Source organism: Cucurbita moschata, unplaced genomic scaffold (genome assembly GCF_002738365.1).
Source record: "Cucurbita moschata cultivar Rifu unplaced genomic scaffold, Cmos_1.0 Cmo_Scf00043, whole genome shotgun sequence".
NCBI classification, from domain to species: Eukaryota; Viridiplantae; Streptophyta; class Magnoliopsida; order Cucurbitales; family Cucurbitaceae; genus Cucurbita; species Cucurbita moschata.
The window spans coordinates 1,751,244-1,777,802 of record NW_019268559.1 but is presented as its reverse complement, the minus strand read 5'-3'; the positions used below and the strand labels follow the sequence as shown (position 1 = coordinate 1,777,802).

General features: G+C 38.4%; 6 protein-coding genes across 10 annotated transcripts; 2 read left to right on the top strand and 4 right to left on the bottom strand.

Moving 5' to 3' along the window:
* Positions 1 to 1,646: 1,646 nt before the first annotated feature.
* On the bottom strand, positions 1,647 to 4,574 carry LOC111433937 (pentatricopeptide repeat-containing protein At2g17670). 3 transcript variants are annotated; one of them, XM_023071215.1, is made up of 2 exons: positions 3,099 to 4,574; positions 1,647 to 2,281 (listed from the first exon to the last, which is right to left on the bottom strand). In XM_023071215.1, the coding sequence occupies exon 1, from the start codon at positions 4,544 to 4,546 to the stop codon at positions 3,134 to 3,136; it is 1,413 nt and encodes a 470-aa protein (XP_022926983.1). In that variant the 5' UTR covers positions 4,547 to 4,574; the 3' UTR covers positions 1,647 to 2,281; positions 3,099 to 3,133. The 3 variants fall into 3 exon arrangements, with proteins under 3 accessions (XP_022926983.1, XP_022926984.1, XP_022926982.1); XM_023071216.1 differs by having other exon boundaries at positions 1,647 to 2,317; positions 3,131 to 4,574; XM_023071214.1 differs by having other exon boundaries at positions 3,131 to 4,574.
* A 1,131-nt stretch (positions 4,575 to 5,705) lies between these two features.
* LOC111433851 (endochitinase-like) lies at positions 5,706 to 7,515 on the top strand. Its single transcript, XM_023071100.1, has 3 exons — positions 5,706 to 6,132; positions 6,687 to 6,840; positions 6,982 to 7,515. The coding sequence occupies exons 1-3, from the start codon at positions 5,706 to 5,708 to the stop codon at positions 7,352 to 7,354; spliced, it is 954 nt and encodes a 317-aa protein (XP_022926868.1). The 3' UTR covers positions 7,355 to 7,515.
* Positions 7,516 to 8,052: 537 nt separating this feature from the next.
* On the bottom strand, positions 8,053 to 10,913 carry LOC111433850 (probable acyl-activating enzyme 1, peroxisomal). Of its 2 annotated transcripts, XM_023071098.1 has the most exons (3): positions 10,385 to 10,913; positions 8,202 to 9,671; positions 8,053 to 8,157 (listed from the first exon to the last, which is right to left on the bottom strand). In XM_023071098.1, the coding sequence occupies exons 1-2, from the start codon at positions 10,706 to 10,708 to the stop codon at positions 8,229 to 8,231; spliced, it is 1,767 nt and encodes a 588-aa protein (XP_022926866.1). In that variant the 5' UTR covers positions 10,709 to 10,913; the 3' UTR covers positions 8,053 to 8,157; positions 8,202 to 8,228. The 2 variants fall into 2 exon arrangements, with proteins under 2 accessions (XP_022926866.1, XP_022926865.1); XM_023071097.1 differs by having other exon boundaries at positions 8,053 to 9,671.
* Positions 10,914 to 11,961: 1,048 nt separating this feature from the next.
* LOC111433833 (isocitrate dehydrogenase [NAD] regulatory subunit 1, mitochondrial) lies at positions 11,962 to 15,359 on the bottom strand. 2 transcript variants are annotated; one of them, XM_023071070.1, is made up of 4 exons: positions 14,666 to 15,359; positions 13,903 to 14,130; positions 13,358 to 13,436; positions 11,962 to 12,484 (listed from the first exon to the last, which is right to left on the bottom strand). In XM_023071070.1, the coding sequence occupies exons 1-4, from the start codon at positions 15,215 to 15,217 to the stop codon at positions 12,210 to 12,212; spliced, it is 1,134 nt and encodes a 377-aa protein (XP_022926838.1). In that variant the 5' UTR covers positions 15,218 to 15,359; the 3' UTR covers positions 11,962 to 12,209. The 2 variants fall into 2 exon arrangements, with proteins under 2 accessions (XP_022926838.1, XP_022926837.1); XM_023071069.1 differs by having other exon boundaries at positions 13,903 to 14,142; positions 14,666 to 15,358.
* A 1,904-nt stretch (positions 15,360 to 17,263) lies between these two features.
* Positions 17,264 to 20,546, top strand: LOC111433936 (serine acetyltransferase 2-like). The gene is made up of 10 exons (XM_023071213.1): positions 17,264 to 17,703; positions 17,845 to 18,042; positions 18,134 to 18,193; positions 18,302 to 18,397; positions 18,478 to 18,502; positions 18,730 to 18,824; positions 19,630 to 19,796; positions 19,893 to 19,966; positions 20,059 to 20,124; positions 20,255 to 20,546. The coding sequence occupies exons 1-10, from the start codon at positions 17,440 to 17,442 to the stop codon at positions 20,287 to 20,289; spliced, it is 1,080 nt and encodes a 359-aa protein (XP_022926981.1). The 5' UTR covers positions 17,264 to 17,439; the 3' UTR covers positions 20,290 to 20,546.
* A 552-nt stretch (positions 20,547 to 21,098) lies between these two features.
* On the bottom strand, positions 21,099 to 23,604 carry LOC111433539 (G2/mitotic-specific cyclin-2-like). Its single transcript, XM_023070604.1, has 10 exons — positions 23,389 to 23,604; positions 23,170 to 23,302; positions 23,028 to 23,084; positions 22,896 to 22,944; positions 22,647 to 22,805; positions 22,434 to 22,568; positions 22,040 to 22,351; positions 21,855 to 21,953; positions 21,600 to 21,778; positions 21,099 to 21,524 (listed from the first exon to the last, which is right to left on the bottom strand). Exons 1-10 carry the CDS (start codon positions 23,447 to 23,449, stop codon positions 21,380 to 21,382), a joined length of 1,329 nt encoding a protein of 442 aa, XP_022926372.1. The 5' UTR covers positions 23,450 to 23,604; the 3' UTR covers positions 21,099 to 21,379.
* Positions 23,605 to 26,559: the final 2,955 nt, after the last annotated feature.

Sequence of the window (26,559 nt, the reverse complement as noted above, 5' to 3'; positions counted from 1 at the left end):
TTTTTTTTTTTTTTTTTTTTTTAATTTTTTAATTTTTTAATTTTTTAATTTTTTAATTTTTTTAATTTAATGTACGGAGGTGCATGAGGGAATTAAAAAGGGATTATAATCCTCTCATTCCTATTTGTTTACTAATCTAATCTTCAATTATTGTGCTCCCTTCCTTGTAAACCAAGAAATACTTGTACAAATCTTTGTTTTATTTTTACATCCCTCCATTTTTATGAAATTAAAATCCATTAAAATTACATTCATTGTCGAGAGTTACAAAAATGTACGAGCCTTTTGAATGAATGTTCTGAGATAGTAATTCCATGACTCAATACGTTAAGAAAGCACACGGTATGTTTAACTAAACATCTAAACATGCAATCTAATCCTCGTTCGTTGGTGTCGTTGTCTCTCTTGTGGCCCAGGAGAGAATGAAGAGCGATATCCGCACCCTCCAACCCATTAACCATCCTCTGTGACTTGATCACCTTCTGCAAGTCCAAAAACCACCTGCTACTGGTGCATATAGGAATGATAAAGCCTAAAGGAAGTCCTTTTCGAATTGAAAGACAAAACTGGAAAGGATTTTAGGCGCAGCAGCACCGGTTCTGGCTTGAGCTCCACTCTCGCAGGCCAGTTAACCGACCCAACAGGCTGGTGGGCGCAACATCTATTGGGCAACATCAAGATCAGTAATATAATATTGAACATGTTGGCGTAGTTGCGGGCTGTAATGATACTAATGCCACCTTACGGTGCTACCCCTTTTTAAAGGGTGGCTTTGTTAATAATTGTAGCCATGAATCTAGGCTAACAATGATCAAATATTTGGTACTCCCATAGCCTAGATTATCGTAGTGTTTCTAATGCTGTCGCAGACACAGGGCGAGGAACAAGGAACCAACAAAGTTTAATGAATATTCACAAATCCAAGTCATTCTTGTTTGCCATGTTTTCGAAGTCCCTTCCGGTAGTTGCTAACTGGCTCTAGATCACTATCGAAACTCATACCATACACTCTTCTTTCTCGTTTAAATGAGCATCCCACACTTGAAAATTGCCCACTCAAAACCCTCAAGTATCCCAATTAGTAGTTATTTCTTATGCAATTCGGGCAATGGAGATTTCAATGGCTGATTAATGTCGATCATTAGCAAGAAGAAAAAACGAGTCTCCACTCTCTCCACAATATCTTTAAGGACCTCACCTGATCACTAAAGTTATGTTCGGATGAACAAATACACTTATGCTCGAGCATGTATGCAAATTTCTCATGAATGACTTAACTACAAGATTAGGTCAACCATCCAAAAAGATTTGATTCAAAACGTATTGGATGAATTGAGAGAGACCAAAAATGATGATCCCTTCACATTATAACCTAAAAATGAAACACATTTCCATAGGGTTTGGTTTTGCTTAATTTGTGGGTTCTCAACATGAAAGCCTGGCAATGAATTGAGTGTCTCCCAATCAATCCACATGAATCAATTCCCTTTGACCACTCAAGATTATACAATGAAAACATGTTAATTTATTGGCCTAAAAATCACCAAGAATCTTAGAGCTTGTCTGTTTTCAAAAACAATTGAACAGAATAAATAACCTTGTTCATTTACAAACCCATTCCAATCACAAATTCTTACAGATACTAATTTTTCAAGATCTTGTTACCTTACCAACCATAATATTATCACATTCACATTACCCATACATTACCTAACAATATGCAATGTATATTGACTCAATAATTTGTACTGCCTTGTTTATGATCTTTTCTTGCTTCGTATACTAATACTTTATCCACCGCTAATCTAATGTACCTGTTGTGGATCATAAGTGTACTACAGAGGAACATTGTAAAGTTAGGGTTCTAAATCTAAATAAATGTTTCAGGTTGTTCATTCAGCATAGCTCAGTAAATAAGGCATTTAAAATTCTGTTGATTGAATCTCGCACCCCTACCATCATTGAACTAAGAAATATGTTTCAATCCCTAATGTTTGAATCTCAAATCCCCTTTCCATTCCATCAAGCAGTAGGGAGCTCTTTGGAGGCAGATCAGCATCTAGGTTTGTAGGCTTTATCTTCTAGATGATAGCATTTAACAGTGAAAGAACGAACCTTGATAACAATTTGGATCCGTACTCTTCTGCCAATGCTTGAGCCATGAAAATTTACCTAGGAACCTCTGTTAATCCTGGCTTTCACCGTCGTCAAGCTTCACCAAATTTCCACTAAACCACTTTTTTCATCAGCCAGCCACTCCAAATGCTTGGTTGATCAAGGCCTAAACCACAGAAACTAGAAATGTGAGATTTTGCGGCTGTGATGGAAGTAATATTTAAGTTCATACTTAAACATGAACCGGAATGGGCAGTGAAAGGGGAAACATAGTTGAATCCTTGATTCTAATGCAACCCAACAAGTATCCATCTACAACCACTATTTTATAACATTCAAGAAGATATCACCTGTGAGATCCCACGTTGGTGAGAGGGAGGAACGAAGCATTCCTTGCTTCCTTATAAAGATGTGGAAACCTCTTCCTAGTGGACCGTTTTAAAACCTTGAGGGGACATCTAGAAGGAAAAGCTCAAAAAGGACAATATCTGCTAGCAGTGAGCTTAGACTATTACATCATCATAGGATAACCTAGTGGTACAATAAAGGACTTAGAAAGAATGGGTTCAAGTCACAATGTCCACGTTAGTAACTAAATGTGATAGGGTCTAGCAATTGTTCTGTGAAAATAGTTGAGGCACAACAAGCTAGATTGGACATTCACGGATTCTTATATATAAAAGATTCGAGAAGACTTAAAAAGCTACTGCATTAATCTGCTAAAGGTGCAAACTAGGCTATACAATTCAAAGCACGGTGTATGTCTAACAATCCAAGAGTACATCTCTTCACGGTTGTCCCACCCTTGAGGAAATAGACCGGATCTTAGTAGTAACAAATTTTAGCTCTATCCATCGTTACTGAGAAATGACCAATTTGGCTCCTTCAGGAGAAATAAACTATCCTATCAGCAGAAAATTATTGAATGCGAGAAAAGTAGAAGATAATGGCAAGCAAAGAAAGCTGGAGTTTTCAGAACATACCAACAATTAACACGAAAGGACCAAACTTTTACCAGTTATATGACATTGCCTTTCTCCCCTGCTTTCTTGAGAGCCTTCAATGTAATCTCTAACGTTGAATATGCAGTAACATCCGTCAAACTTTTACTCTCAACTGCATAATCAAATACTTCATAGGCCTCCGCAATTCTACCACTCCTGCAAAGTGCCCTCACAAAAGTAGCATAGGAAGCAACTTCAAGCTTCATATCACTGGATTTCATCAAACCATACAATTCAATCCCTCTATCCAAAAGCCTAGACTTCGACAACCCATGGAGCAACGTATTGTATGTGCACGAGTTGGGACTGCATCCCTTTGCCTCCATCTCCTCAAGCAACGACAATGCCCCCAGAGCATCACCCTCGCGACACATTCCATTCATCAATGAAGTGTAAGTAACAGCATCAGGGAAATGACCCATCTCTGCCATAATGTCCAGAAACTTTCTTGCATCCTTAACTCGCCCTGACTTCGATAACCCAAAAATCAATGTATTAAAAGTCACAACATCAGGCTCCAATCCCTCCTCCTTCATTTTCTTATACACTCCAATTGCCTCAACGCCCCTGCCAAGCATACAATAGCCCTTCATAATTATGTTATAAACAAAGCAATCCGGCTTAAACCCCTCCTTAGCTAGCACACTTACCAACCGCGTCGCCTCACGGAGATTCTTGCCATTACACACATTATCAATCAAGATTGTATACGTAACAAGATCGGGAGTCGCACCACAACTACTACGCATTTCTTCAATAAAATCATAAACCGTAGACAGAGATCTGGATTTGCAAAGCTGTTTAACGAGATGATTGTATGTATAAGAATCAGGAGGTGAGTGTTTTTGCGAAAATTCTCTTACTAATTCAACAGCTTCATCAATCAGACCTGCCGAACAAAGCGATCGCACAGCAATATCAGTTGTTGCCTTGTCAGGATTGAATCCCTGGGTGACCATGAAATTGAGGATTTGCCGAACCGAGGCGAGAGAGGAATCAGTACCATTCCCGGAGGTAGAGAGTAATACATGGAAGGTCGATCGTTCCGGCGAGAAGGAAGGTTGAACTTTGGACATGTGGCGGAGGAAAGAGATTGAGTCATTGAGTGAGGCGATTGAAGCGTAAGACTGAAGGAGAGAGTTATAGAATCGAACGTCGAGAGGGGCTTTTGTGGTGTTGATGAAGGAGCTGTAGAGCTTCTTGGCATCTGCGAGACTGGCCGATTTAAACAGCGTTGGGAGCTTAGGCTTTTCACCGTGGGCGGAGCTCTGCGCCGATTGATTTTCCCGGGAATGTTTCGGAGGACGCTTCTTGGACAAGGAGCGGATCTCACCGGACAAGAGCGATGGCGCCGCCGGAGGATGCGGTGGTTTGTTAACGATCGGGGTGGAGATAGCTGACCGAAACGATGGTGATAATTTCCCCATCTTCCAACTCCCCGCCAGTCGAATCAATTGGGAGGGTTTTTCACGATGTTAGGGTTTATGCAAAATCTGAGATTTGGGAGGGAAGTCAATGGGCCGGGCTTCGGCCCAACTCGATGAAGGCCCACAGTTCTCAGGGACATTGCCTTTAAAAATTATATTTAATATTTTTTAATTTAAAAAATGCAAATTCAAACTACCAATAATAACGGAGAATTACTCTGAAAACAATTATTATGAATTGAAGGGGGGAAAGAAGAAATATGTATAAATAAGAGGGATTGTTTGCAAATAATTAATTGTAAGATGACCCAAAGGCAATAAATGCTTTTGTTGACTTGTGGAAAATTGTACCTTCAAATTTAATAGATAAAATATCTATGATATATCTACCCTACCTATACAAAAATAAGTAAATATATATTTATTTAAATTAACAAAAAAAAAAAAAAAACATTAGGGTGGATCTCTTAGAGGTCGGCGTTCTTGTAGACACAATTCACTTCTTTCGGTTGCTAGCGTTCTCGTAATCACCATCCACTTCCTTGGAGGGGCCTACTAGCATTCTCGCAGTCACCCTCTTGAAGGGGTCAACCAGCGTCCTTGTAGTCATCATACATCCCCTCGGAAGATTCAGTGTTCTCATAGTCACAACCCACCCCTTTGCAGGGGTCAGCGTCTTTACCGTCACAATCACTCTCTTAAAGGGCCAGCATCCTTTGAAAGAGTCAGTGTTCTCGTAGTCACAATCCACCTCACCTCCTTGGACGGACCAACATCCTTACAGTCACAATCACTCCTTTGGAGGGGCCAACATCCTTGCAAACATATCGCCCTGATGTCTGGCTCTAATACCATTTGTAACAGCTAAACCCCCACTATTAGCAGTATTGTCTGTTTTGGCTCGTAACGTATCGTTTGTCACCCTCACAATTTTAAAACGCATATGTTAGGGAGAGATTTACACACTTATTTCATTCCCGTGTTCCAACCGATACAGAATCTCACAAATAATATCTAAGTCAGGGTCTACGGCCTATTGGAATAGTCAGTGATGGTTGATATGAATTGTGGAAAATTCAGCAAATCCCTTCTTATAAATTGGGGCAATTCTCTTCTCATCTTCTTCACCAACACCTTATTTTTCTTCTCCATGAAAAATATGAAGCTTCATGCATTCATCTTCTTATCTCTTGCTTTGCTGTTGAGCGCCTCTGCCCAGCAATGTGGGCGGCAAGCCAACAGCGCTGTTTGTCAAAATGGGTTGTGTTGCAGCGAGCACGGCTGGTGCGGCACCACCGACGCCTACTGTGGGGCTGGTTGTCAAAGCCAGTGTCGCCGTCCTGGCCCGACTCCAACCCTCCCCCCTAATGCTGGATCTGGCGTCGGCGGGATCATCACCGCCGCTGTCTTCGATCGATTGCTCAAGTACCGTAATGACCCACGTTGTCGTAGTAACGGATTCTATACTTACAATGCTTTCCTTGCCGCTGCTCGATCCTTCCCTGCCTTTGGTACGACCGGAGATGACGCCACTCGTAGAAGGGAGCTAGCAGCTTTCCTAGCCCAAACTTCTCACGAGACCACCGGTTAGTTTATTAAGTTTTATCCGTTACAAATCACTTTATCTCCACCATAGATATATTATCCCTTTAAGCATAAACTCTCGTGGCTTTGTTTTGGGCTTCCTGAAGATGTCTCATACTAATAGAGATGTATTCCTTACTTATAAACACATGATCATTCCCTAAGTTAGATATCATTTGTTCAACACTTGAGAGCCCTCAAATAGCCTCCCTTTAATCGAGGCTCGACTCCTCTGGAGTCTTCGAACAAAATACACCCTTTGTTCGAACTACACCTTCAAAGCTCACAAGTTCTTTATTCAATATTTGAGGATTCTATTGACATGACTAAGTTAAGAACATGACTCTGATACCATGTTAAGAATCACGGATCTCCAGAATGGTATGATATTGCCCATTTTGAGTATAAGCTCTCATGGCTTTGGTTTGGACTTCTCCGAAAAGCCTTATGCTAATGGAGATGTATTCCTTAATCGTGAAACTCCCTCCCAACAATCCTCGACATTATCTAATTATAAGAACAAAATTCTAATAAATAACGAGAGATTGTGGCACAGGAGGATGGCCAACTGCACCCGATGGTCCATACGCGTGGGGATATTGCTTTGTTAGAGAGCTCCAACAAGATGCCTACTGTAGATCACCTGATCCGGAATGGCCATGCGCTCCCGGTCAGAAATACTTTGGTCGTGGACCCATTCAACTCACTCAGTAAGGAATTACCCTCTCTATCCTTCTCCCTTTTGTTATGCTAAAAAAAAAAATGTGACACTTAAAAGTGGATAATATTATACTATCATGGAGAGTCGTAATTCTTAACCTACTGAATGTTGATATCTTGTATGATGCTAGCAACTACAACTACGGGCAGGCTGGGAGAGCGTTGGGTTTGAATTTACTGAACAATCCGGACTTGGTAGCCACAGACCCAATTGTGTCGTTCAGAACAGCCATTTGGTTTTGGATGACACCACAAGGAAACAAGCCATCGAGCCATGATGTGATCATCGGAAGGTGGCAGCCATCGAATGTTGATAGAGCTGCTGGAAGAGCTGCTGGCTATGGTGTTATTACCAACATCATCAACGGTGGACTTGAATGTGGGCGCGGTCCTAACGATAGAATGACCAGTAGAATTGGATTTTATACGAGGTACTGCAACTTGTTGGGCGTCACCATGGGACCAAACTTAGATTGCAACAATCAAAGGCCTTTCGGGCCTTAATAAAACCATCTCTACCTACTCCTAATAAAAGCATCATCTTTCTCGATATCTATTTAGTTTGATCTTTGTATAAGCTTATCGGTAATAAATATTGTCTACTTCGATCTGTTACGTATTATCGTCAATTCATCGTGGCAAATATTATTTATTTTGACCCATTACGTATCGTTGTCAACCTCATAATGTTAAAATGTGTATATTACAGAGATGTTTTTACACTTTTACACGTAATGATGCTTCGTTCACATCTTTAGACATCTCGGACATCTAAGACCTCTCAGGCATCTTAGACATCTCGGACATTTAAAACATCTCAGACCTAGAAATCTCAGACATCTAAGACCTCTCAGGCATCTTAGACATCTCGGACATTTAAAACATCTCAGACCTAGAAATCTCAGACATCTTAGACCTCTCATTCCCTTGTCGACCCTCTTTAGCTAATGAAGAAATTCATATTCACACCCTCATCGTCTCCGACCCTATTTAGCTAACAGAGAAATCTAGTTAGCTCACTCTTCATTCTCAGTTTAAACGTAGATTCTTAAACCCCACAAACTAAACAAACATCTAACCACAAACTCTTCGTCACATGTAATAAAAGTATATTTCTATTTCATTAAATTTTTTAAAAGAAAAAAAAAAAAAACTCGTGAAGGGTATGAATCTCTTCGAATGTTAACTAAAAAATTAACATAGGACTTAGAATGACGTGGAGTAGCTATTAATTTTAAAAGAATAGCGTTCAAACGTGTCATGTTTTCATTCGACATTTTAACAACTTTTATAGTTTGAAACGCTTACGAAGAATTTGAAACTAAGAATGGTAATTTTATTCCTAATTCATTTCTACTGTACAAACAGCATTTTAGAATCAAGAAAGGCTCCCCATAGCCTTAGCTCTATCCCTCAATATGAACTTTTGTACCTTTCCAGTTGAAGTCTTGGGCAAGTCTTGGAACACTATGGATCGAGGAGCCATGTAATGCGGCAACCGATGCCGACAGTACTCGATCAGCTGCTGGGCTGTGACATTGCTTCCCTCCTTCAATGCAACAAAGGCACAAGGTGTTTCTCCCCAATGATCATCAGGGCGCCCCACAACAGCAGCCTCCACAACTGCTGGATGACCAAATAGAACGGTTTCGACCTCGACCGAGCTTATATTCTCCCCGCCCGAGATGATCACGTCCTTCAGCCGATCCTTCACTTCGATATAGTGATCGGGATGTTTCACTCCAGCATCACCACTGTGAAACCACCCTCCCTTGAAAGCTTCCTCTGTTGCTTTCTTGTTTTTGAAGTATCCACCCATCACAGTGTTCCCTCTAAACATTATTTCTCCTACTGTTTTTCCATCAGCTGGGACGCCAACCATCGTCTTGGGATCGATTACGTCGACGTCGTGTAGTCCAACGTGACGAACGCCTTGACGCACTCGGATCTTTGATCTTTCATCACAAGGCAAACAATCCCACATTGGCTTCCATGTGCAATATGTGCCAGGACCATATGTCTCAGTTAGACCATACAAGTGACAGATTTGGAACCCCATCTGTTCCACCTTAGTGAACACTTGCGGTGGAGGTGGCGAACCGCCTGTCAAGACGACCACCGTGTTCGGTAACGGCCTGCGATCACATTCGGGAGAGTTCACAATCATGTTCAAGACAGTAGGCGCAGCTGCCAAGTGTGTTACTTTGTGCAAAGCTATTTGCTCAAAGATTGCCTTGGGTGAGACTTTTCTAAGACAAATATTTGTGCCACCTTGAGCTGCAACTCCCCAAGTAAGGCACCATCCATTGCAATGAAACATGGGGCATGTCCAAAGATAAACTGGCATTGAGCCCATGCCAGCCAGCAGAACCGTCGCCAAGGAGTTCAAATAGGCACCTCTGTGGCTGTAAACAACCCCTTTAGGCATGGAAGTGGTGCCTGAGGTGTAGTTTATACTGATCGGATCCCATTCGCTTCTCGGGTTTCGGGCCTCGAATTCGCAACTCCCGGAAGCAATCAGAGTCTCATACTCATAAGCATTTGAAGATAATGGAGTGGGAGATGAAGCATATTCAGAATCATGAATTAAAACTAGCTTAGGTGATTGTGAATCGCCTTGTCCAAGAAGCTGAATTGCCTCATTAGCAACTTCAAACAACTGAGTATCCACAAATATGATCTTGGCTTCTGAATGTCTCAGTAGGACTGATAACATAGAGGAATCATGGCGAGTGTTCAATGTGCAAAGAACAGCACCAGCCATGGGAGTAGCAAAGTGCAGCTCATACATGGCAGGGATATTAGGAGCCAGTGTTGCAACCTGTTCAATACAAGTTCAAATTTGCAAGAATGCAGCCATAATAGAACTAGAAAACATCATATTCAAGAAAAATGGCTCATACCCATCGTTCGAATGAGAATCTATAACAGCCCAAGCTCACCGTTGTCGTCAATCTCCCGATTCTAAAACACGTCTATTAGGGAGAATTTTCCACACCCTTATAAAGAATGTTTGTTCTCCAAAGAATTTTAAAACCTTAGAGGAAGTCCAGAAAAGAAAGTCCAAAGATAACAATATCAGTGTGTTTGGGTTGTTACAAATGGTATCAGAACTAGACACCGAACAGTTTACTAGTGAGGACGCTGAACCCATAAAGGGTGGATTGTGAGATCTCACACCGGATAGAGAGGGAAACGAAGCATTCTTTAAAAAGGGTACGGAAAACTCTCCCTAGTGGACGCGTTTTAAAACCGTGAGGCTGACGATGATACGTAACAGGTCAAAGCTGATAATATCTACCACGGTGGGCTTGGACGGTTATGGAATCATTACCTATACAAACTCTCCAGCTACTCAATAAACAACTAACAAAGAAACAACACATGTTTGCACTAATTTTCAACACATTCACCCAAAATCAAATAGTAAGCAGAAGATTATAATCAAAATCACCATTAAAGGAGCAGAAATCCAGCTTAATCACAAGATTAACCACAAGATTAAGATTAACAATGCAAATTAGAGTAACTAACCACTTGGCCAGGAGAAATCCCAAGCTGGGTCATCGCAGAAGCCAATCTAAGACACCGATTATAGGTTTCTTCCCAGGTAAACGACACAGAACCGTAGACAACCGATGTCGTGTCTCTATAAACTTTGGCCGTCCGTTCCAAAAATGTTACCGGAGACAGAGGAACATCGTTCGCCGGGCATCGGACCAAACCCGCCGTGGATTTCCAAGAATCCGACAAATCAGAGAAACCTCGACTAATCGAAGAAGGGAAAACCCATTTCCAGACAGCTCTGTTCAAGCTAAACACTGAACGGAACGACCGATTTCGGATAAAATGATTCATTGTCGCTGTGGTGGGGATTACCAAGAACTCTATGACAATCCGACACGTCCCTTGTGATGTTTTTCAATGGGGTTTTAGAGAATCTCCATGTGGGTATTTAGAGGATGAAGGAGAAGACATTGACGAGGAAAGTGCCACGATCGAGATGGAGGTTGGGCAATTTGAGAATGAAAAATTTAATGGGTTTTTTAAAACAAATAATAAATCCGAAATATTAAATTAATAAGCTTTGGAATATACAAAATCTGTTTGGATAATGAAAAGTATAAATTTTAGCATAATTTAGTTATCCATAGCCTTTGTAAACAATCATATGAAAGAAAGAGTTGAATTTCTGACATGTCTAACATAATTTTCTGACATGTCCAACATAATTGAGTTAGGAATTGCTTCTTTTTTTTTTTTTTTAGTTTATAAACATTATTTCCATTTATTTAATTTTTATTATTTACTTTTTTTCCTTTTTTTAAAAAATTCAAACTAAATTTTGAAAACATTTAAATTTTACTTAAGAAATCAAATGTTTCCTAAAAATAGGAAAAATAAACTTAATTTTTAAATTTTTATTTTAATTTTGGATAATAAATAAACAATCTTATTTATAAATTTAATTTTCAAAAATAAAAAAAACATAATTAATATAATTTACTTTTAGCAAGTTTGTGCTTTAATTAATGTAAAGTTTATACCGAGATAATTTATTAAGAATAAGTCATTCTTTAATTTTAATATTTGGGCAGTTTGATGCGGTCTACAAATTAAAAATAAATTTAAAAAAATGGTGCGTTACGTCAAGAAATGAAAGTAAAAGGTTGTTATATATAGTTGATCGTGCACGACTCAATTAATTAAGTTATAAATTATCAATATATATATATATATTAACAGAAAAAAAATAGAAATAATATGCCAAAATAGATTGGAAAACTTTACAAAACTTATCTAAATAATATGCCAATCACCATCTTTTTTGGGCAAAATAGTTTAATCTATGGAAGACGTAATATGGTTTTGTAGAAGAATTAGATATGAGTCATACAGGGACCTGCGCCAAATAGAGCGGGAAATAAGAAAGAGAGTGAATCGGGGGCATGTAAGGACGTGCTCCAAATAGAGCCGAGAATAAGAGAGAGAGCAAATTGGAGCCATGTAGGAACCTGCCTCGAATAGAGCGGAGAATAGGAGAGGTAGCGGGAGAGAGATTTCTCCTATTTGCCTAAACGAGGTAGGGGACATCAAAACTAAGGCACATACAAGTAAATTAAAATTGCTCTCTCTTTCAGATTTGCAATTCTAATACAAAAGCACAAATTGATGTCTTAAAATTGAGATTATTGGAACAAGAAACGCATTCACAGCTCTCATGCTTGGGAAAACTGAAACAAATCTTCTTTTCTTTCCTGATTCTTCAGGAAACTGGGCAGAATTCTGACGACTCCAAAATTCTAAAACTGTTTTATGAATAAATGGTAGGATAAAGCTATTCTCCCTTGGTTGATCATCAATCTAAAGCAGCTATGACTGCATCGACAACCTCCTGCGTCGTGCTCTGTCCTCCGAGGTCTTTGGTTCGGTACTTGCCTTCGAAAATCACCTTCTTCACGGCTGTTTCTAATCGATCGGCAAAAGATGGAAACTGGAGATGTCTCAGCATCATGGCAGATGATAAGAGCAGCGCTACCGGGTTTGCCTTCTTTTGTTCCACTATCCTATCATTGCCCACATTTCCTGCTGAAGCTCCTTGCTCAAAAACAGCGTGGTCGGCACCAACATTTCCTGAAGAAAAGAAAGAAACTACAGTTGAAACAGGGCAAGAGCCGAGCAATATCTTAGCTCCTACCTCACATCTTTTTTCGTATTAGAAGTGTTACTAAGTGATTATCATTCTTTTGAATTTATTCATTTTAATCTCTCTGCTAGCCGATATTGTCCTCTTTAAACTTACTCTCGAGGTTTTAAAATGCGTATGTTAGGGGAGGTTTCCACACCCTTATAAAGAATGTTTCGTTCCCCTCTCCAAACAATGTGGATCTCACAATCCACCCCCTTCGGGCCCAACGTCCTTGCTGGCACTTGTTCCCCCTCTCCAATCGACGTGGGACCCCCCCTAATCTTACCCCTTTCGGGGCCCAGGGTCCTCGCTGGCACACCAACGGGTGTCCACCCCTCTTCAGGGCTCAACCTCCTCGTTGCCACATTGCTCGGTGTTTGGTTCTGATACCATTTATAACAGCCAAAGCCTAAAGAAAACAATATCTGCTAGCAGTGAACTTGGACGGTTAACTCCACTGGCCGACCACCCTGGTTATTTTTTAAAAAATAATATTGCTTACCCTTATATCCATCTCTCTACACTAGTTTCTCACTGCCATAGCATTCTCTCTGGTTACCATCAAATTAAGTTTAATTTCTGGTTCCATACTTCTATTGTGGAACTTTCATCACTGCTCAACATTGTTACGCATCAAGGAAATTAAACTATTTCGCCTTCCATCCATCTTAAATTTGAGACATACAAAATAAAAACAAGTCCTGCTCAGAACATGTCTACTTGATGCGCAACGCTGCCTCAATTTAGGCTCTAAGACTAACTTGAGAAATTCTAAAACATAAGGTTTGAATCTGAAACTATGAAACATTTGATCTTACCTCCCGGCATAACTCCTGTGCCACCAGCTATACCAGCAGCTGTGTTTGCCACCAGATTTCCGTATAGATTGGGCGTCACCTGCAAAACGACATCCAATCATTATCAAATACAATCTCCTACTTTCCCAATATGAAATATAACTCGCTTCCATTGAATTCCTAGTTTTCAGATCACCAACCAAATCCACTCTAATATTTTCATGTTTTCTGCTAAATTCAGTCATCAAAAGTCCCATTCCATGATATATTGGAAGTATGATTAGTTGATCCAAATGCTCCTAGGTAGACTAATCTTGCTATTTCCAAATTTAGATATATAGATAAGATAAAAACCCGCCTGAAACAGTGCAAGCCTACTGCTAGCAGATATTGTCCTCTTTGAGCTTTTTCATTTGAGTTTCCCCTCAAGGTTTTTAAAACGTGTCTGCTAGGGAGAAGTCTCCACACCCTTATAAAGAATGTTTCGTTCTCTTCCACAACCGATGTGGGATCTCACTCAGCCACACACCAGACATATGTTAAGATCTGAGAATATAAGTGCATACCATAACATCAAATTGCTCAGGCTTTGAGACCAGTTGCATGCAGCAATTGTCTACAATAACTTCATTGTACTTTATTCCAGGATACTTTGTGGCGACCTCTCGACAAGATTCCAGAAAGAGACCATCAGCAAGTTTCATGATATTTGCTTTGTGCACAGCAGTAACTTTCTTTCTGTTGTTGAGGTAAGCATACTCAAAAGCATATTTAGCAATACGCTCAGAACAGAACTTTGTTATCACCTGGAAAAGAGTGAGTATGAGAGACAAAGAAAGATACTTGAAGAAAACCCCTGAGAATTGCATGGATACCAATTACCACCAATATCAATGTTCTTAAAACTATAGATTTCATATTAGTTAAGATTGTCCAAATACATCAAGTTGGTTGATAACCTCTTCTCTTTTTTTTCTGAAGAACTCAAACATTACTTTGGATAAGAATTTCATTTTTAATTTTCTCATCGTAATTTCTTAAGTATAGTTTTCGCCATCTTGAAAACACATTTGAGTTCTTGAATAAATTTAAACAACAACAAATTTTTTAAAAACATATGCCCGATTCGATAACCATTGGAGTTTGGGATTTTACTTCTTTAAAAATTAACCTCAATCGCTACTACCAAGTATGGATTTCTTTGTTTTGTTATCTACTTTTCGATAAATTTTTCCAAATCCAAACCAAGTTATCAACATAGTAAATCAATTGGAATTAGAACACCGATCAGTCTCAAATAACAATCACGGCGAATAAAAACATGAGTACCTTAAGGCTTTCCACAACTCCAGGAACGACCTCGTGCTCCAAACCAGAGTATTCACCCTCTGTATTCTCCCTAATCACAACAATATCCACGTTCTCGTGCCTGGTAGGAAGCCCGGGGAGATTAAAGCAATTGACAAGCGACGCATAAAGATCAAGCTCTTTCCTCAGCTGAACATTAAGCGAACTCACACCGCCGCCAACAGGAGTCACCAAACCTCCCTTCAAACACACCTTATTCCTCTTAATCGAGTCCATTACTTCTTGAGGCACCTTCTTCATGTCGCCATGAACCTCAAACTTTTCAAAATAAACAGGGGCGTGCATCGCATCCATGACTTGCTCCACTGCACCAGTAACCAAAGGACCGATTCCATCTCCAGGAATCAAGGTAACGCCTCTTGGAGCGCCGTCTCCTGGTCGGGGCATGTAAGTGACGGATCGATTTTGAGCATCGATTTTGGATTTGAAACATGAAGACAAAAGGGCTGGATTTTCGGAAGAGCTGGATTTGGAGAGGAGCTGCTTGATGATGGGAACGGATCGTCGAGCCATCGGTTAAGAAGAGTTTTTAAGAATCAGGATGTTTAGGGTTCCGGCGGTGTAACGGTGAGCTAACAACTGGGATGGATCATGAGGGGTCGCCGGAACCGGTAAAGTACTGGCAGAATGGGAAAGTCTAATGAGAGAAAATAAAATTCAGCGTTGGGCAGCCAAGAGAAAAGGAAAATGTTGGAGGCAAAAATCCAGTGCGGTCAAGAACACTGGATTTAAGTACCAACGACCAATCATTAAACGCTGAGTGTCAGTAATGTGGAACAATTCTTTGATTTCAGTGTGTCCGCCGCAGCAGATAAATGAATACGTCACTTTTTCTTTTTCTTTTTTAATAATTGTTTTAAATCAAGCTACAATTTAGGAGTCATTTACTCGTTTATTAAGTTGCATCATTTTTATTTTAAACGTTCAAATTTATTTTAAAAATGTTATAATTTTAAAATTTACTCTTTTAATAAGCTTTGGATCCAAATATAATTTTAAAAAATATTTTAATAAATTATAATATATATTTAGAGTTTTTTTTTTTCTTGTTCTTACCCATATTTTCTATTACGAGTTGATATCGGGATCAGTGTAATACATTAAAGTTTTATGGTCTTTAGCACCGTAAGGCTAACTAATCGGGTTTCGTGGCCGAACATTAGGTTTTAACAATCCAAAAGGATGTGAAGTCCTTTTAAAGGGTTGACACGAAGATTCTTTTAGAAAGAGATTTGGTGTTTTTTTTGTCTTATGTCTCGATAAAACCTTAATAAAAGTTAGGATTCTGTCGATTTTGCCTCTAAGGATGGGCCGTTCAATCCTTGAAAGCCCAAATAAATTGGGCCAAAAGTTGTAGCCCAGCCCGCATGGTTGGGCCCATAATGAATTAACCGGGGAATTTTGTCGTGTAGCTAATAAAAAATATAGTTAAAAAGTTTGATAAATTCATAAGCTTTTAAATCTACATTTAATATGTCTTATACTTTAAAAAATATCAAAACTATAAAAATTATTAAATAAAAAATTTATAATTTAATTATTAATCTAATTATTTTAAATATATGCTCGATCACAATTAATTTTATTTCTACTATTTCATTATATATATAAAAAAAAATTGTTCGTTATACGCTATCAATAGTGGTTGTTTATTTGTTTTTAGCCCTTAATCACTCATTTTCTGTGACTTGCGATTTCCATACGGTTGACTTATTCGTCGAGTTAAAGCAAGTGTCGGATAATCGCTATTTTTGTTGTTACAGCGGTGCAATTGTGACACTCGGCATGAATAGAGAAACGGAATATGATCTACTTTCGAACTATTTTTCGATCCAGATTAAATGAACATTAGGTAAATTTAGTAAAATTTAAGATATAATCAACACAAAAAATGAAACTGTTTTGTCTCTGTCCTGTCCCATTCCAAACATATAGTTGTCTGTCTCTTATCCCTGTCTGTATTTGAAAATGGAATGACACCACAATAATCATTTTTCCCCCATTTATGGAGATTGAAAATATAAGCATTATATTTCTAAAAATAAATAAATAAATAAAGATATGATTATTCAAGAATAAATTAAAGAAAAAATTATTTTTTTAAATTTAATTTTATTTTGTGTCTAGTAAATTGAAATTAAACAAAATTGTCAAAAATATTTAAATATTTAAATAAATTATTTTGTAAAAGTTTAAATATTTTTGTTTTTTATTCGACATATATCTATCTTTATACTTTAAAAAAATTTAAGCATAAAGATAATTTGAGTCGTAATCGAATCTTTAAAATGAGTGAAAAATAACCGACATTTAAATTTTAATCAAAGTTTTGGATATCGAAATTTATTATTTAACAAATGTTTCAATTCAATTATAGTAATGATTACATTTTCGAGTATATAATTATTTTTTTTTAGAATATAAAATTTAGAAATTTATTTATAATAATTAAAAAAAAATTGACATTTTCCACTTAGAACATGATGCTGTAAACAAAAAAGTGGGAAGCTTTCACAAATCGCAAAAGCTCTTTACTCCCCATAGAAAATAAGCGAAATGAAATGAAACGATAAGACTAAAAAAAATCTTATTCGTATTCCCCAATGCTTCATTGACTCGATCACAACGCCGCATGGGCGCAAAACCTCCCCTGCCACTCGGATTTGCCTCCATTTTTACCCCTTTTGTATGCTCTCTGAGTTCATTTGATTTAGCCCCTTCCCTGGCTGCTACTCATGGCTTGCCTGAGTGATAACACCTGGGTCGCTCCCCTCTCCAATCAACTCGCCGACTGTGCTTCTCTTCGGGATAAAGAACATGGCGGCGACAGCGACGTTGACGGCGACACACCCTCTTTTATCTCTGCGGCTTCTGAACAGTTCAGGCTCGAGAGGGTCTTCCCCGTTTATGCCATGGGGTCTTCCAAGCCCCCTGCCGTCGTGGGTTCTGATTTGGGTGACCCAATTTGGGACGCTGTCAGGCAAGAGGCTAAGCTGGATGTACGTTTCTCGAACACCCTTTTCATGTTTATGTCACTTGATTAGTTAAGGGACTTGTTTAGTTCAAATCCTTGGTGGGTTTTGGGTTTGTTTGATGTTAAGTTGAATGAGAATCCCTTTTATTGATGAAATTTTGTGTAGGCTGAGATGGAGCCAATTTTAAGCAGCTTCTTATATGCCAGCATCTTGTCACATGATTGTTTAGAGCAAGCATTGAGTTTTGTTCTGTCCAATAGGCTACAGAATCCCACTCTCTTAGCTACTCAGTTAATGGACATATTCTTTGATGTTATGATGCACGATAGAACCATTCAACAGGCCATTCGCTTAGATTTGCAGGTATAAGTCTATTGCTGCTGGTTTAAGCTTTTGAATTTAGTGTCAATTACCCAATATGAAACTTGTTAGGGAACTTTCTTTGGCTTGGCAGGCCTTTAAAGAACGGGATCCTTCTTGTTTGTCTTATAGTTCAGCGCTTTTGTATCCGAAGGTAATCGATGTTTTTGAATCGAGTTTCGAGTTTGATTCAACAGGGCTACCCCCATTGTTACAACTCTAACCATTTAGATTGCTGATATTAGATTGCTGCTCCTTGCAGGGTTACCATTCTCTTCAGGTGCATCGAGTGGCACATGCTTTGTGGAGCCGAGGACGCACTGTGTTGGCTTTGGCATTACAGAGCCGAGTTAGCGAGGTAAATTGATACTTCTACACGACGTGTCTGTGTTGGCATCTTAGTTAATTCCTAGGATGATTTTTTTGTTCTTTTTGCAGGTTTTTGCTGTCGACATTCATCCTGGTCAGTTAGTCCTCGATTATCGCCCTTTCGTTTAAGTTTGAGAGATTGAACTAGAGTGATTCTTTGTTAACTTAAAGTAATGGAGTATTTGTATGTGGAGTTGCTAAACAATATTGAAAAAATGCTTTGAGAAAACTCCTCATAGGATTGTTATTACTCCAAAAGATCATATTCTTGATGGTCTCATGTTCTAAAGTTGAGTGTTTTTTGCCTTTTTTTTTTTTCAGCTGCAAAAATTGGAGATGGAATACTCTTGGATCATGGAACAGGTGTTGTTATTGGTGAAACTGCTGTTGTGGGTAACCGAGTTTCATTGATGCATGTAAATTCCTTGTCTTGTCTTGTTGCTTTTGCTCGTGAAAACTCCAACTGTTATCTCCGACTCTTCGTTCCATGTATTTCTGTGAGATCCTATATCGGTTGGGGAGGAGCACGAAGCATTCTTTATAAGGGTGTGGAAACCTCTACCTAGTAGATGCATTAAAACTTGAGGGAAAGCCTAGAAGGGAAAGCCCCAAGAGGACAATATCTGTTAACGGTGGACTTGGGCTGTTACAAATGGTATCGGAGTCATACACCAGGCGATGTGCCAACGAGGAGGCTGAGCCCTGAAGGGGTGGACATGAGGTGGTGTGCCAGCAAGGACGTTGGGCCTCGAAGGGGGGTGGATTGGAGGATCCCACATCGATCGGAGAAGGGAACAAGTACTAACGAGGATGCTGGGCCCCGAAGGGGGGTGGATTGTGAGATCCCACATTGGTTGGGGAGGAGCACGAAGCATTCTTTATAAGGGTGTGGAAACCTCTCCCTAGTAGACGCGTTTTAAAACCTTGAGGGGAAACCTGAAAGAGAAAGCCCAAAGAGGACAATATCTATTAGCGGTAGGCTCGGACCGTTAAATTTGTAATGGCTAAGCTTTCTTCCGCATTAAACGGAAGGACACAACCCCGAAACCTTCCCATTCTTCCACACTAACAAATGTTTATATGAATGTACTTTGTATATCAAGATTAGTTTATTTATCTTTTGTCAAACTCTCAAAGAACCTCTTGCTCCATAGTAAGTTTTTGCAGCAATAACCTTTCAGCTGAGTCTCTGGTCTTTTTTCTTGGTTCAATATTTCTCAGGGCGTAACCTTGGGGGGCACTGGGAAAGAAGTTGGCGATCGTCATCCTAAGGTCGGTGACGGTGCACTAATCGGAGCCTCGACTACCATACTCGGAAACATTAAGATAGGCAATGGGGCAATGGTGGCTGCTGGTTCCCTTGTATTAAAAGACGTTGCCCCACACAGGTTTAAACTTTAAGGCATATTCTTTGTGGATCATATCCTTTTACATGTGCAATATATCTGATTCCACACACACACTCTCTTTCTGTTGATTTGTAGTATGATAGCTGGAATCCCGGCCAAGGTGATCGGGTATGTCGAGGAGCAGGATCCGTCTTTAACAATGAAGCATGGTATGTTTAGATTTTCTTGAAACAAAGCATTTGATATCCTAAGCTTTTTATATCGACATCGTTACGGTAGCTGCCTTTCGTTCGTCGTGTAGATGCTACCAAAGATTTCTTTGAACATGTTGCTGGTAGTAACTATGGCCGATGTCCTAGAGCCACTGGTTAGCTCTCTCTAATCGTTTTCATTCAAACACACATCCTGGATTTGGATTTTTATGATCAGTCTACACACGAACACGATCCGATTATATAAGTTTCGTTTTTTGATCTCGGTACCTTCGTATTCTGCAGGTCAGTGCCCCGAAACTAAGGATGATCGGCACTGAGAACATGCCTTCGCCCTCGTTTCAGCATGCGGATGACAACGTGCAAGTGGTATTATTACAAAGCTTGTTCTTTTAGATTAACTTTTTACTTGCTAAGGTAATAAGATGAAATATAGTAGTAGGAGGTTGGGAGATTATGTTCTGATGAGATATATGAATGTTTTTGTATAAATACCTTTTTAACTCCTTTAGTTGATCTGTATAATTTTTTACCATTAGCCTTTTCGGCCCGGAAGGGGAATGAAACATTTCTTATAAGGATGTAGAAATTTCTCTCTAGTAAACGCGTTTTAAAACTGAGGCTGATGACGATATGTAATGAACCAAAGTGGACAATATTTGCTAGCGGTGGATTTGGGTTGTTACAAATGGTATTAGAGCTAGATATCGGACGGTATGCCAATGAGGACACTAGGCTCCCAAGGGGGTGGAATTGTGAGATCCCACGTTGGTTGGTAAGAGGTACAAAACATTTCTAAAAGGACGTGGAAACTTCTCCCTATTAGACACATTCTAAAATTGTGAGGATAACGGCGATACGAGCGGACAATATTTGCTTGCGATGGGCTTGGATTGTTGCAAAACACAATGAAGATAAAAGAATTTCTGGTTCAGTTCTATGAAAATTTTCCAGCTTCGTCTTGACCGACCCATCTTTTATCACAACACAAGGGTGGGTTTGGTGTGGCAAGTGTGGGAAGGACACGAGTTTTCTGGCCACCGCCCTGGGAAGGAACACGAGTTTTACAGCTTTACAAGCTTTTTATATTAGATTTCTAATAGAATTCAAATGGTGAAACATGGAGAACTGAAGTTAGAAAATTTGGCCAAAATGTCAAATATTATTGTTTGTCACTGAATTATATATGTTTGCTATCTCATATTTCATGTAACAACCTTAAAAATGAAACAGACAACAAAAGAAAAACACAACAACCATCTGGTTGTTCTTCCATTATTGTTGTTGTTGCCCTGTCCTGCCTCTTCCGCAGTCGCCTCCGGTCGACCAATCGTCCCCACCCAGTCGCCCAATTTTCGAACATTCATGTAACGTTGTTAGTAAAAAAACTATACATGTTCTGTTCTGTGGCTATTGCTGAGTCTGCAAAAGAAAATGTGCAGGTTCACATTTTGCCGTGTAGTTAAATTTCGATGTACAGTACTTCCGATGAACCCCGGTGAGCTTCCCCGTCGCTGCTCTCTGATGGAACCCCACCATCAGTCTCGAGCATTCTCTGCAAAATTCAACGGCAGCCGCCGTTAATACTCGAAGAAAATGGAGATCAAGAGAATAGAGAAGAAAACCGTACAGTAGCTGATCTTCTGAGTAGCTAGAATGCCACTGGCATGTCCGGCTCCACCCCTGGACTCCGGTGAGAGTACATTGAGCTGTGTAAGTCGCGGCCGCCGCCAGCAGAGAGGGGGGGAATCGCAGCATTTCATACTCCACCAGCGAGAGCTCGATCAAGAAGAATGCCAATAGCTCAAGCTGTTTCATTGACAGAATTCTTAGTTTAAGAACAAATTGCCTAGAACAGACACCAAATCAAAAGCTGAGCAGCAACCTTTTTGTTAGATTGAGCTGCTTTAAGGAACCTTCGGAGGAACACGAAGGGTGTCGGAACCGACATATTGAATTGCAGACAGTTGAGCATCACTGTCTCCTACAAGAACACAACTAAAACTCATTAAATGTTTCACAGACAAAGATCTTGTCGAACAAGAACAACAATGGAGCTAGAGAATTCACCATTTCAAGAACTTCTTTTCTGGAGTAAGCTTTATCAGAAATAAGAATCAAATCTCCGACAACAGGGACAGAAACTTCTTCATATTTGCAAGCTAAGAGCATAGAAACCAAACCAACCAGCTGAAGTTTCTTCCTCACAACTGTTTTTTGCGACAAGAACCTGTCTATCAGATTCACAGTGAGAAACAATGTTTCTCCAATGAGATCAAACTTGTCGTGCACTTCAATAAGCCAGTCGATCAGTATAGCTCTCATTTTCTCATTAATGTCGAATTGTTTCGTCATGTAATTCGGGGAAACACAGCTCGAATTCTGCGCCAGACAGTTTAAAAAGCTCTAAGATGAGCAGATCTCATTCCTTGAAAATGGCAGCCAAGATCCACAGCCAATTTACCTCTAGTTTTCTGTAGTGTGCGTAGAGATCATCGACATAATCGACAACGGCAAGCGGGTTTGTGGAATCGACACCATCGATATCGATTACCGGGTCATCGTGTTCATCTGTGATATCCTCCATTTCAACCTCCGCCTAGATTACAGAAGATCGAACATGAAATTTGAACATAAGAACTGGCTGAATTGCTGTTGGGGGATTGGGATTTCTTACCATTTGGGTTGCTTCCTGAGACAATGATGATGGTTCTGGTTTCTCCAAGAACATGGGAACTGGATGATCATTTTCTAGTGTTTTGCAATCCTCGTCTACAAATATGGAATGTCCAAACGCATTTGAGTTTGAAAGAAATGAGTTAGGCTTATTAGTTCCCTGCCCAAGATAAACAAATCATAAAGATCCATTATCAAAAGGCGTCTGGTTCCTTAAAAAACAGAGCACAAAGAACAGAGAGTGTTTTACTTGTGGCTGATGAAGCTGTTGACTACTAGCAATCTGAGCTGCAAACTTCCTGTAAAAGCAACATTTTCAAATTTCAAAACAAACCCTTTTCCATTTTTCATTTGGAAGATTCAAAATCCAAACAAAACCCACCTCGTAATCGGTCTATGAAATGGATCAACCTGCTTTTTCTCATAGATTTCTTGCTTCCTAAGTAAGAAAAAGGGAAAGTTCATCGAAATCCTCACCAAATTCAAAAACAAAACATGAAACTCCAAGGATTCAAATGATATACCCTGAGAGAGCTCTCTTGTTAACAACACAAGGGTAAGCTTGATAATTCTGATTGATATCATTAAGAGCTCTTCGATTATTAGTTCTACTAATCTCCTGCCCAAAAGCCCTCCCTCTGTTCTCCAACCCTCCTCCTAAAACCGCCATTCACAGACCCAAAATCAGCAAAAGGTAAAGAAAAAACACAAATTGGGAAGGAGATTTTGCAAAAGAAGCAAACCTGGAAGAAACGCAGTGGGTTTGATCATCAAGTTGGGATTGTTCTCGTCGGAAAACGCCATTGATTCCGGTGAACAGAGAACAGAAACAGCCCCAGAACGAAGAAGGAGATGGTGGAAGCAAAATCTGTCAAAACGGGGAAATGGGTAAGCTTAGAACCAGCATCTACAAGGAGCCAGTGAGAGAGGAGGGGGTTTAATGGAGAGGGTATTTGTCTAGAAAAGGCTTATTAATTAGACGCCATGGTGTTTTCAAAAGCAACGGCTAGTCAGTGTAATATGACCGTTGGATGTTGGGGGCGTGGGTTGGCCGATGCGAAAAAGAGAAGACTTTCACTCAGGGTTTGTCCGAACAACGGTCACCTGAGCTGTTTTAATTTTTTTTCCTTTGCCTTTCTTTGGCACGTGCCTGCCCTTTTTCATTTTTACCGCATTTCATTTCAAATTTAACTCACTTTTTTTTTTATTTGTTTTATTCTCTCTCTCTCTCTCTCTTTTTTTTTTTATTAAACTACAAATTAGATTCTCCTATTTTGTATTTAGCTTCAATTTCGTCCGTTTTTTTAAAGTTCTATTCAATTTTGTTCCGGTTAAGCTTAAATTCATTTTGGTCTACGTCATCAACTGAAACGTCAATTTATGAAGTTTGACCAACTAAATTATAGTGATCGAATTGAAACTAATTTCAAGCTGGGTTGAGGAATAGGCTTCGGGACATTTGGTGCAAGGATTCTAACACTTACGGCACGAGAATCTTAGCATTTCTCGACGGTGGGTTTTCAAATTTTTTTAGTACAACAAGTGTGATGGTCTGAAGATTTGGACTTTCCATCTAAAATAATAGTGTTTGTCAAATACAGCTGAGTTACGCTCGTTTTGTTAACTATTCTATAATGTAAAGGTGTTCCGACTACTCAACCCAAACCATAAAAGTTAAGTTGTGTTGGGTTGAATTTTTTTGAAAAATCGAAAACTTTGACTTGATTTACGGGTTGACAAAATTTAAAATAATAAAAAAAAAAACCCGAGAACCAACTCGAAAATAGAGTTTTCGGCTGATTTATGTGGAATGTTTCTATTTTTGTAATAAAATTCTCATATTTCTTATCTTTAATGGCAAAAAGAGTAAAGTGATGTAACTACTTTTGTCTTCTTGTTTCAAATTCTTTGGCTATTCCTTAATTATGGATTGCAATTCTACGCCATCATTAACTTTTTTTGTTTTTTTTTTCGATATAAATATTCAAAGTTTAACTCGAGTAACGAATATCACGCGATTAACTAATTTTTGAAATATTTTAAGTATATAATCAAATTTTGTGCTAAGAATTTTATCTCGCACGTGCTTTCCGAGACATTCTTTAGCTCGAGAGTTTGAGTCTTTCATGTCTACTATTTCTCTCGAGGCTCGAAGTTAGAAAGGTGATGAAAGTTTTATTACCTACGTACAGAGGCGGAAGGCTATCGCAGAGCAAGACTCTCCCGAGACAAAAGCTCGAGCACAATCAAGAGATCTGATAATGAAAATGTATATATATATATATATATATATTTTTTTTTTTTTAATGTGGATTTGAAAATTGAAATGTAATTTGATGTTGTGAAGATATAAAATTTAAATATAAAGTGTATTGGATGTGAATAAAAAATAATATTTCAATAGTGGAGAGAGCGTAGGCTTAAAAGGGAGATATTCCTTTCCCATTGCCAGCTTGTCCCCACAAAAGGGGTGCCTCCAACGTGCCACGCGTTGTTTTCTTCTTTTCTTTTCTTTTTTTTTGAATTTTAGATGCTGACTGGCTCCTAAAAATGGAGGGTCCCAATCCAATGGCATCCTTGTCAGCATGGCTCGAGAAATCCAAATAGGCTTCACAATCCTAACAAACTCAACCTTTTATATATATATATATATATATATATATATATATATATATATATATATATATATATTATCGTTTTGGAATTTCTTTTATTTTAAATTATTTTTAAAAAAATATCGATTATAAACATTAAATATTCTTAATCTATTCAAAAGTATGGTTGGGTTGAATTGCAACTCTATTTTTAGGTTGGTCAGATTGACGAGACAAAAAAATGTCAACTTCCAAATCAAACAAAATTTTTAAATTTCTATTATATTTAAAAAAAAAAAATCATCTCGTTTAATAATTACATTAAAATATTATTGAAAAAATATATTTTGTCACATTATTAAAAACTTTATTAAACGCATAATTCGTAAGACCTTCCTTTCATTTTATATAAATAAATGGTATATACATTCTTATCTTGAATCGTATATTAATAATTAATATCATGAAAAAGAACAAAAGTAACTTAAAAAATAAATTATTCGCATAATTTTTATGATCGGATGAGGATGTTATTTGAAATATAAGTTTTTATTTATTCAAAAAAATAAATTTGAAACAATAAAATACCATAAAATAATTTAAAAACTTAAAAAAAATCATATGAAAGAACAGAAGTATGATGGGTTGAGAAGCCCATGTACAAGCCCAACTTAGTTGGGCTTTCTATGGACCGGCCTTTATCAGGCCCATTTTAGTATTGACTAATTAGTTAAATTACAAATTTGTTATTTTCGAGTTCGATAAAACTAAGGAGATAATTTATAAAATTTTAAAGAAAATTTAAAATTATAAAGATTAAATTTATAATTTAACCTAAAATAATTTTATGTCAAAATAAATAATAAATTCTCTAAAATTAAAAAAAAAAAATACATTTAATATGTTTTTTAATTTATAATTTATGTTGGATATAATTATAAATATTTATTCTAAGCAATGTATTACTGCAAAATTTAGTAAATTATGTATGAACCAGAGAAATAAATATTTAACCTCATGGTTAAAGATGGAAGAATATATATTAAATATTTGGGTGTGATTATATCAACACCAATGCATTGATTCGGTTCATAATTGCATGGGTAAGTGTGGTTGGGCTAGAACAGTACTAAGTTAGTCGACTTGTTAGGAAGTCCTCGTGTTGTATCAATTTTAAGAATTATAGGATGAACCGATGGACATGCGACATTCGAATAAACGAGAGGTATATGAATGACAGTGATCCTAATGTTGTAGTGATTAAGAAAAGTAATATTTGACTTTGAGTAATTTCATGTCGAGTGTGACACTAGAGTATAG

Coding starts and splice junctions, on each gene's coding strand:
- LOC111433937 (XM_023071215.1), bottom strand. CDS start 4,546: ATGGGGAAATTATCACCATCGTTTCGGTCAGCTATCTCCACCCCGATC.
- LOC111433851 (XM_023071100.1), top strand. CDS start 5,706: ATGAAGCTTCATGCATTCATCTTCTTATCTCTTGCTTTGCTGTTGAGC. Junction 6,133..6,686: donor AACTTCTCACGAGACCACCG/GTTAGTTTATTA, acceptor ATTGTGGCACAG/GAGGATGGCCAACTGCACCC. Junction 6,841..6,981: donor GGACCCATTCAACTCACTCA/GTAAGGAATTAC, acceptor GTATGATGCTAG/CAACTACAACTACGGGCAGG.
- LOC111433850 (XM_023071097.1), bottom strand. CDS start 10,708: ATGAATCATTTTATCCGAAATCGGTCGTTCCGTTCAGTGTTTAGCTTG. Junction 9,672..10,384: donor GGATTTCTCCTGGCCAAGTG/GTTAGTTACTCT, acceptor TGTATTGAACAG/GTTGCAACACTGGCTCCTAA.
- LOC111433833 (XM_023071069.1), bottom strand. CDS start 15,217: ATGGCTCGACGATCCGTTCCCATCATCAAGCAGCTCCTCTCCAAATCC. Junction 14,143..14,665: donor GAGTTGTGGAAAGCCTTAAG/GTACTCATGTTT, acceptor ACTCTTTTCCAG/GTGATAACAAAGTTCTGTTC. Junction 12,485..13,357: donor CACAGGAGTTATGCCGGGAG/GTAAGATCAAAT, acceptor TCTTTTCTTCAG/GAAATGTTGGTGCCGACCAC.
- LOC111433936 (XM_023071213.1), top strand. CDS start 17,440: ATGGCTTGCCTGAGTGATAACACCTGGGTCGCTCCCCTCTCCAATCAA. Junction 18,503..18,729: donor TGCTGTCGACATTCATCCTG/GTCAGTTAGTCC, acceptor TTTTTTTTTCAG/CTGCAAAAATTGGAGATGGA. Junction 18,825..19,629: donor ACCGAGTTTCATTGATGCAT/GTAAATTCCTTG, acceptor AATATTTCTCAG/GGCGTAACCTTGGGGGGCAC.
- LOC111433539 (XM_023070604.1), bottom strand. CDS start 23,449: ATGGCGTTTTCCGACGAGAACAATCCCAACTTGATGATCAAACCCACT. Junction 23,303..23,388: donor ACCCACTGCGTTTCTTCCAG/GTTTGCTTCTTT, acceptor TGGCGGTTTTAG/GAGGAGGGTTGGAGAACAGA. Junction 23,085..23,169: donor AACAAGAGAGCTCTCTCAGG/GTATATCATTTG, acceptor TTTCTTACTTAG/GAAGCAAGAAATCTATGAGA.